Here is a 9,649-nt window from a genome sequence, read left to right as displayed (position 1 = left end):
AGTTCAGGGCCGTCTCTTCCCTCCCATCAGGGACCTCCCCCCTCCCCCTGCTTCCCTCTCCTTGCCTAAAGTCTCCTGCAGCCTCTTGGGTCTCCTAGAATCTTACTCTGGGCGGCCTCCAAACCTCCTCCTAAGGACTTCTACGGTCGCTCCACGGCCAGACTCCTTGAATCTCCAAAGATATCCATCCCTAAATTTTCAAATCTCGTGCACAAGCCCCTTCACAGGCTCCCCGTCCCTCAGGTATCACGGAGACCCATGCTCCGCCCCGGGATGCCCTGGACCCCCCCTCCCCTCCGCGGCTAGCTTTTCCCCCTATTGAGAGCTCCTGTCCCCAAGAGTTTCCCCAGCCTGGCATGCCTCGGGAGCTGTGGGCGGGGCTCCGGGACAGCGCCCCCACCTCCGGCGGGGGGGCGGAGCCGGCCGTGCCGGGGGGCGAGGCCCCGCGAGGCCGCTCCCCGCCCGCCCCGCTCCCCGAGCCTATAAAAGGAGGCGACACACCACCCTCCCGGCTGGCATCCGCGAGTCGCTGCCTTCCCCGCCGCGCGGAGCGAGCGCCGCCTCCGAGGGGCGCCGGAGCCATGACCCTCCGCCGACTCAGGAAGCTGCAGCAGAAAGAGGAGGCGGCGGCCGCCCCAGACCCCGCTGCCCCGGCCCCCGACTCGGAAGCTGCTCCAGCCCCTCCGACTCCGACCCCGGCCTCGGGCCCCCCTGCCGCAGCCGCCAGCCCTGGGACCCCCGGGGACGAGCTGTACGCGGCGCTGGAGGACTATCACCCGGCCGAGCTGTATCGCGCGCTCGCCGTGTCCGGGGGTACCCTGCCCCGCCGAAAGGTGCGTATCCCCCCAAACTCCCGCGGCCCCCCCCCTCGGCTCTCGGTACCCTCCGGTGTCCCTTCCTCAGGACCCGCGCAACCCGCAGCAGCCCCCATTCGCGCCTGCCGACCCCCACACCATTCTCCTGGGGTCCCCGAGTCCCCCCATTCCTCCCCAGCCCGCTGATCCCCCACGGACACGTTCAGATCCTGCTGGGTCCCCTCGACCCTCTGCTCAGAAGGAGCAATCAATCCCCCATACCCGCGACCCCGGCTCCACGCCGCCCCCGACCTGGCGGCTCTCCACTCCCCATGCGCCCCCGCCCCGTCTCGCTGCTCTCCTTCCTGCCACCTCCCCAGGTCCCTTTCCCCTCGCCCCAGCTGGTCTTCGGCCACCCCCGAGCCCCGCCTCCCCGCGTCCAGGCGTCTCGAAGTCCCCAGGACGCCTCGCCCGGGATTCTTCCGTGGGAGCGGGGAGGCCTCGGGCTGGGGTCCCGCCGCTCGCCCAGTCAAGTTGAGAGTACGCGGGTTCCAGGTGGGGAGGAGCGGCGGACGCGCCGCGTGCCTTCTAGCGGGGGAAGTGCGTGCGGCGCCGCCGACCCTTCCGGGGGGACGCCCGGATTCCTGGACTCGGGGCCTGCCGCCTTGCCCTGCGTCTGAGGTGCGGGGCTCGAGGCCACAGCTCCCTGGAAGTCAGCCGCGACCGGACGCGGTGGGAGGGGTCGCAGGGCGCCCGCGGGGCAGGAAGGATGCGGGCCGCGCCCGCCCTTTGAGTCTCCCCCTGCGCAGGGCTCTTCCTCTGGCCTGAGGGGCACCCGGGCACTCAGAAAGGGGAACTCAAGACCCAGGTTAAGGAGAGGGGGCTGGTGGCCTTTCCCAGCTCAGCCCCCCTCCTCTCCCCCTTGCCCCTGGCTCCCCCCAACACAATGAACAGCTTGTTGAGAATTTGCATTTTATGAAAATCGGGTGGAAAGACAAAGGGGTCTCTCTATGCGGCCCAGTCCTTCCTCCTTGGCCCATTTGGGAACTGTCCCCACCCCTGAGGCCAATCTTTGGTTCTGGAGAAGGAGGGCTTCCTTCTCTTCCTGGCCTTGGGGCAGCCTAGGGGGAGGGTTAACAAGGGCACCGACCAGGAAGGCCCTGGGCTGTTTGGGGCACACAGGACAAGGGCTGGTCTGGGACTGGGCTTCTTCCAAGGATCAATAATTTAGGGAGGGAGAGAGACTGCTTTAGTTTCTCAAGGACCCAAAAGAGGGAGGGACCCTCAGCTCTGTCATCTGCCATGCCAAAAAAAAAAAAAAAAAAAAAAGGAACTCCCAATGTCTCTCCTTAAGTATAGTGAGACTTATGGACAAATTTGAGATCCAAGGTTTTGTTTTTTTGTTTTTGTCCCAGAAAGCAACAAAATATATGGCAATGTTGAGAGACCCAGGTGGAGCTGGGCACAGTTGGCCACCTGCAGCTGGAATCCATAGTTGGTCCCTGAAACAGTCTACTTTGAGGGAGGAGGCTAGGCCCCTCTGTCCCCGGCCTTTCCATGCTCAGGCTGAGAGTCCAGCCCTCCAGACCTGGGCCTCTGACCCCGGCTCCCCTGAGCCACTCTGCGTGAATGAGAAATTAGGAGAGACCTGACCGGCCCAGGGGCCTCTGGAGTGTTTTGATAGGCAAGCCCAGGGGCCCCCTGCCCTTCCCTGAATAACATCTGGGAAGAGCCCCTGCTTCAGCTTGTGGGGTCTAGGGGGCCTGAGCCGCCGCAAACGTGCACCCTGGGGGTGGAGACTGTTCTATCTAGAGTAATGAAACCCCCTACCCTCCAGGTTAGGAAACAGCACAGGGCTTAGAGGTTCATGCATCTGGAACCCAGGAGACTGTTGTACCCCCACAGTCCTCCCAGCTGAGGGGATAGAGCTTAGGGAGAAAGCTGTGGAATGGTGCTGACAGTGGCACTCTGCAGATAGCTACCCCGGGACCAGAGTAAGTGTGGAGCTGGGGCCAGACACACAGGCAACAGGAAATGGGGTGCTGGGTCTAGGGCCGGAGCCCAGGTGAGAAACCCCCAAAGGAGGGCTCTCACCATCTGCTCCAGGACAGCTCCCTCTCACCTGCTCCTTCCTGACTCTCCTTCCCACCCAGGGCTCAGGACTGCGCTGGAAGAATCTCAGCCAGAGTCCTGAACAGCAGCGGTGAGTCACCATTACCCCAGCCCCTGCCCTGGTCCAAAAGGGTGAGGCGCTGGGTTGGGGGCAGCATGACACAGCATCTCAGCCCAGCCAGGGGGGAGTCATTCTCCCAGCCTCTCAGCACAGCACCCTTGCTAGGAATGAGGGCAGTTGGAGGTGTGGGCTGTGTGAAGGGGGTGGCAGAGGAAGGAGACAGGGACTTTTGAGTCATCAGGTGCTCCTCAACCCACCCCCAGTCCCTGCCAGTTACCCCTCCCCGGAGAGACCTGGATCTGGGAGGAGGGAAGCAGGAGAAGTCTTCCGGGCTACCCCGAGCCCTCCCAGCCCAGCACACTCCGAGGGCCCAAACCATGGCCAAGCTATGTCCAGCTGCTCCAGTCTGTCTGCCCCTGCATCCAAAATCTCAGTCCTCTGCTGGCCCATCCTGTGGTGGCCTCTTAGGAAGGGTCTGAGGCGAGGGCAGAAGTAGTTGCTGACTCAGGCCCCACTCTGCCCATGTCGCCTCCTGATTTGGGGCTGGCTTCTTCCAAAATGGATCAGCAGACTATGGCCCACCGGCCAGACTGGCCTTGAGCTAAGAGTTGTTTTTATATTTCGAAAGGGTTGTACAAATAAAAACAAAGAACAATATAGGACGGAGGCTGTCAAATAATTTAGGTCTGGAAAAGAAAGGCTAAAATATTTACTGTCTGACCCTTTGCAGAAAAAGTTTGCCAACCCTTCCAGAAAACCAGAGAGCACTGGAGTAGACACAGAAGTCACCCTGCTCCCCGCCCCAATACACGTAGAGGGGGAGAGGCCTGCGTTCAAAGTAGGGAGGGGCTCAGGCTGGGGCTGGGAGTTGCCGCTCAGCATTTGGGGGGTATGTGGGTCAGGTTGGGCCCTGAGAGGCCTGGGTCTGCAGGACCCTTCTGAGGCCGTGAGGCTTGAAGGGGCCTTTGCAGGCCGCTTTCACTCTGCCTCTGGCTGGGCGGGAAGGAAGGGGGTGTGGGGGTGGGCAGAGGAAACTCTGGGCTCCCCCAGCAGACGAGAATCTGGAGCTACTCCAGACCATTGTGTCCAGTGGGCAGGCCTGCAGTGCGGGAAGGGGCGGCCTCGAGGCTCCCCTCCCCCCCCCAGCCCTCACATCTGGTGGGCTGGCCTCACCGCAGCTGGGAGGAGCAGCTGTGGTCTGGACTCAGCCTCGTGACTGGCCTCTGGGGGTGGGGCCAGCCCTCTCCCCAGGGCTCTGGAGCGGACGGTGCTCCAGGCTGTGGCCGAATTTGGGGCCTCAGCTAGTCAGTAAGTAGTATTCTGGGGCTCACTAGAAGGCTGGGAGTGTGGCCGAAAAACTCAGCTAGTCCACCGGCTCTGGGGGTCAGCTGTTCGAGTGCCTCCCCCACCAGGGACTGGATTGATGCTGTGTGGCTCAATGAAGCTGATTTCAGCTGCAAATGGGAAAAGGACATTCCGACAACCTGTGATGAGTGTGACTTGTCCCTGGAGACAGTGAGCCCTGCCTGGATGTTCCAGAGCAGACTCCCAGCATTAGCGGAGGGCCATGCTATGGGACTGGCAAGCTCCTTTTAATCCTGACAGTCTTGATGAGATGGCCCCTGTGTCTCCTGCAGGAAAGTGCTGACTTTGGAGAAGGAGGAGAACCAGACCTTCGGCTTTGAGATCCAGGTGGGAGAAGCTGAGTGCAGAGGGGGAGGGATGGCTTGGGAGGCTGGTCAGAGGGATGGATGAATCTCGCCCCACCCCTGGGCTGAGGGTCCCCTTGTTTATTACAGACTTATGGCCTTCACCACCGGGAGGAGCAGCGCGTGGAGATGGTGACCTTCGTCTGCCGGGTTCATGAGTCCAGCCCTGCCCAGCTGGCTGGGCTCACACCAGGTGGGGCATGAACCCGGGACACAGGGTTCTGGGAAAAGGGGTATGACCTTACTCCCAAGCAGAGGGGGTAAGAAATCTCTTCTGAAAACAATTTCCCTTCCTCCTCCTATTTTGAGAAGGCCAGAAAGAAGAATGGATTGGACTTAGGCAAATTTGCCATTTACTGTGTGATGCTGAGCAGTCCCATCTGCAAATTGGGGGCAATAACACGTCCTCACGTCAGTGTGGGGAGGGAATTCCCTGGGCACAGAGCCAGGGCCTGGTAAATGGCAGGTGTTGCTGCTGCTGTTTTTCCTCCCCCTGGCGATCTGGCAATCCAGCATGGGCAGGAGGTGGGGTGGAACAACTCCCTTAGATCTGCTTGATATTGAGGATCAGGGCCTATCTTGCTCCCAACCTGGCGCAAAACCGGGGCACCTGTGATACTTCCTCTAACAAGGAAATGGTGCCACCGGTAGGAGACCCTTCGGATTGGCCAAATCTAGAGTCCCAAGTCCCAGGAAGGGACAGCCTGCGACTGCACAAACTGACCCCCACCCAGTCCTGTCACCATTTCCTTCCCTAAGCCCTTACCTCCCTGCCTATTTACCAGCAGCCCCTGGTAGCTAGTGGTGTATTGCAACTTTGCAAAGTAGTTTCACATCCACCCTCCCTCCTAATCCCCATGGTAGCCACCGCAGGGGTCCACACCCCCTTTTCCAGATGGGAAGTGGGCCCTCAGAGATGGTGCCTTGCTCTGCCTGAGGTCAGGGGGCTCTGCAGTGGCCCAGGGTATGAGAGGCTGAGGCTTTTTATGCCTGAGGCCGGTGTTAATTCCCAGCTTGGTGCTACTCACCCTGCCCCCTTCCTGTCTTGGCTGGGTCTCATGACAGCCTGTGGGCTGGACCAAAATAACCAGCTCTGGGGGCAGCCCAGGCTTGCCAGGAGGGCTCAGCCTTTGAGGACAGAGCTTCCTGAGAGTGAGGTGAGAATGTGGGTGTCTGAAGGCCTTGGCCCCTATGCTGGGGTGCCGGGCCTGGACAAGATCTCCCCAGAACCATGACTGGGGGTAGGGAGTTCAGGAGAATTTTGTGGGGTTATTACCCCTACCCTTTCTGGCGAAGGTGGCTGGAATTCTTTCACATGCCCCGTGGAGCAGATTCTGATCCCCTCTCTGCCTGGCAGGGGACACCATCGCTAGTGTCAACGGCCTGAACGTGGAAGGCATCCGGCATCGGGAAATTGTTGACATCATTAAGGCGTCTGGCAACGTTCTCAGGTACGTCCAAGTCCTGCGGTCCCTGGGGGATTCCTGAGCTCAGCTTCTCTCAGTGTTTCCCCACCCTGTGGGCCCACTCAGCCTTTGATTCCCCAACCTCCTCAGACTGGAAACTCTGTATGGGACATCAATTCGGAAGGCGGAACTGGAGGCTCGTCTGCAGTACCTGAAGGTAAAGCAGCCCAGATAACATCCAGTCGCCACCCTCCTCTTCCCAAGCCCCTGCCCCTACCGGCCCCACTCTTTTTTAGGGGTCATTTATCTGCTTGAACCTCCTTTTATTTTATTTATTTATTTATTTGGCTGCGTTGGGTCTTCGTTGCTGCGCGCGGCCTTTCTCTAGTTGCGGCGAGCGGGGGCTACTCTTCATTGCCGTGCGCGGGCTTCTCATCGTGTTGGCTTCTCTTGTTGCGGGGCACGGGCTCTAGGCGTGCAGGCTTCAGTAGTTGTGGCACGCGGGCTCTAGAGCGCAGGCTCAGTAGTTGTGGCGCACGGGCTTAGGCTGCTCAGCGGCATGTAGTATCTTCACAGACTAGGACTGGAATCCGCGTCCCCTGCACTGGCAGGCGGATTCTTAACCACTGCACCACCAGGGAAGTCCTGAACCTCCTTTTAACCTTAAGGTTTCTTTTGTGTACTCCCTGATCCCTCAGTCTGTACCCACCTCCTGCTAGTTTCTTGCTAGCTCCTGACAGTGAGGCGGGGGGTGTCTCTTACAGCAAACCCTGTATGAGAAGTGGGGAGAATACAGGTCCCTAATGGTGCAGGAGCAGCGGCTGGTGCACGGTGAGTAGATTAGGGGTGTGAAGGGCCACTTGCACCCCTACTGATACCCCCATTCCTGCTTCCCCCTCAGAACTAGTGGGTTACTTCCCCCTCCAAAGTGAAGAAAGGTTTGTTGAGCTACTGCTTTGGGTACAATGCTGCCCCAGGCTGATGCACACACATTTTTAGTTTATTCTCACAGTTGTCCCCTGAAGGAAAGGAAAATCTCCATTTTACAGATGGGAACAGGAAGGCTCCAAGAGTTTGGTTCAGACCCCTTCCGTGGCTCTTGTCATAAGTGATCCTCATAAGGATCTGAGTGTGTAATTCCTGTTTTACAGACAAGAGGAGTGAGGTTCAAGGTTGTGACTTGCCCAAGGGCCACACAGATGGTCAACAGGAAGGAGCTGAGGTCTCCTACCCGTGCCCTCTGACGGCCCTCCCTCGTGTCTTCTGCCCCGGCAGGCCTCGTGGTGAAGGACCCGAGCATCTATGACACGCTGGAGTCCGTGCGCTCCAGCCTGTACGGTGCGGGCCTGCTCCCGGGCTCACTGCCCTTCGGGCCTCTGCTGGCCGCCCCCGGGGGCTCCCGCGGCGGCGCGCGGCGGGCCGGGGGCGACGCGGACGACGCCGTCTACCACACGTGCTTCTTCGGGGGCGCTGAACCGCCTGAGCCTCCGCCGCCCCCGCCCCCCGCGCGCGCGCCCGGCCCGGGCCCCGCCGACGCTCTGGTCCCCGGGCCCCGGGCGGTGCTGAGCCGCAGCGCCAGCGTGCGGTGCGCGGGCCCCGGGGGCGGCGGCGGCGGCGGCGTGGGCGCGCCGAGCGCTCTCTGGACTGAGGCCCGCGAGCAGGCCCTGTGCGGCCCCGGCCTGCGCAAAACGAAGTATCGCAGCTTCCGCCGGCGGCTGCTCAAGTTCATCCCCGGACTCAACCGCTCCCTGGAGGAGGAGGAGAGCCAGCTGTAGGGGCGGGGGCGGGCGGGGGAAGGTATTTATTTATTTATTCTTTCCAGCCAGTACAAAAAGGGGGCGGGGGCGGGCGCCTGGCCGCGGAGACTCCGGGAGCCCAAGGCGGCGGGAGAGGGTCCTCGCCAGCCCCAGCTGGCCTGCCTTCCTTGCTTGTGCAGAGTGGTGAATGAACCCGAGCCCCAGGCCCCTTTACTCCTCCCCAAAACCACAGTGGGAGGTGGGCACGGGAGAACTAGGGGAGCTCGGGGTTGGGAGAGGTTCGGGGGCCAAAGATGGGGCGTGCCATCCTACATCTGGGTCAGTAGTGCCTTGTGGGGTGTCCAAGAAAACCCCTTCTCCGGGTGAGAGGACCCTGTCCCACGAAGCCCTCTCCTCAGCTTTACTTGCTCCCCACCCTTGTCCTTGGGGAGAAATGGCCTATGCCCAGTCGTTTCCCCATCCCCCCACAGACATAGTTCCAGTTAACCAGCGCTGGTCCCCCTCACTCCCAGCCTTGACCCCTAAGGGCTTGGCCCCTCCCAGGAGCCTGTAACTAAGTGGGGTCTTGCCCGGCAGGGGTCCTGGGTCCTCTGCCCCTTGGGGGACAGGAATGGGCATGTCTTGGGGGGATGGGGGCAGCACAGACTGTTCCACCGTTTTGCATATTGTTGCTTCTGAACCACAGACTGTATAAAATCGACGGTTTTTTGCATCTGTGTCAGTGTGGTGACTGCCTGAGGGGGAGGGTTGGGCTCGGGCAAGCTCTGACTCCACCACTCTGCACCCCAGTGTGCGCGGGCACGCGCGCACACACACACACTATATTTTACATCTTATTTGCTCGGAGCCTGGAGCCAGGGAAACAGACTGGGAGAGTTTAACTTACATGTATGGGCCTGAACTAGAGGCCCCACACCCCTTCAGAACTTGGGTCTCGTGTTTAATGTATCTAGAACTTCCCTCTCCAAATACCACAACTGGTGGGGTCAAGGCTCCTCTATACTTCTTAACTATCCTTGTGTAAACAACTGCTTGGCACCCTTTTTCCCAGGGGTCCGGGGTCTCCTGCTTAGGAGACCTTAGCCATCACCCACCCAACCTGTGACAGGCCCAATCACTGGTCACTCATTGCTCTAGAAATCCTCAGAGGCTTCCCAGCACTCCTAGAATAAGATTCCAACTCTTGGGCTTCCCTGGTGGCGCAGTGGTTGAGAGTCCGCCTGCTGATGCAGGGGACACGGGTTCGTGCCCCGGTCCGGGAAGATCCCACATGCTGCGGAGCGGCTAGGCCTGTGAGCCATGGTCGCTGAGCCTGTGTGTCCAGAGCCTGTGCTCCGCAACGGGAGAGGCCACAACAGTGAGAGCCCCGCGTACCGCAAAAAAAAAAAAAAAAAAAAAAAAGATTCCAACTCTTATGCAGGGATATCTGACTCCTGCCTACCTCATTTTCTTGCTTCCCCTCTCGCTCCCTGCTCTGGCCACTCTGCCCACGGTACACTTCAGATGCCCTGCCCTTGGGGGTCTCTGCACTTTCTCTGTCCATAGCTGACTCCTTTGGTACTAAGCTTGGCCTCCCCAAGGCCGTCCCATCTGGTTTAAAATACTGTCGCACCCTCTGCTTTGATAGAGCCTTGTTTTATTTCCATCATACCACTCATCCCCATCTGAAACTGTCTCGACCCAGATGGGTTTTGGTTTTTGCCTGGCTCCCTTCCCCATTAGGATGTACACTCCATACAGCAGGACTCAGGGACCTCTCCTGTCTTACTCACTGCTTTATTTCTTGCCCAACGCTAGCACATAACAGAAC

General features: G+C 60.0%; 1 protein-coding gene across 1 annotated transcript; it reads left to right on the top strand.

Moving 5' to 3' along the window:
* Positions 1 to 524: 524 nt before the first annotated feature.
* TAMALIN (trafficking regulator and scaffold protein tamalin) lies at positions 525 to 8,551 on the top strand. Its single transcript, XM_060112708.1, has 8 exons — positions 525 to 833; positions 2,948 to 2,997; positions 4,605 to 4,659; positions 4,767 to 4,869; positions 6,034 to 6,127; positions 6,233 to 6,299; positions 6,847 to 6,913; positions 7,358 to 8,551. The coding sequence occupies exons 1-8, from the start codon at positions 582 to 584 to the stop codon at positions 7,855 to 7,857; spliced, it is 1,188 nt and encodes a 395-aa protein (XP_059968691.1). The 5' UTR covers positions 525 to 581; the 3' UTR covers positions 7,858 to 8,551.
* Positions 8,552 to 9,649: the final 1,098 nt, after the last annotated feature.

This window comes from Mesoplodon densirostris, chromosome 11 (assembly GCF_025265405.1).
Source record: "Mesoplodon densirostris isolate mMesDen1 chromosome 11, mMesDen1 primary haplotype, whole genome shotgun sequence".
Classification (NCBI taxonomy): domain Eukaryota; kingdom Metazoa; phylum Chordata; class Mammalia; order Artiodactyla; family Ziphiidae; genus Mesoplodon; species Mesoplodon densirostris.
This window is presented reverse-complemented; position numbering and strand designations above follow the sequence as displayed.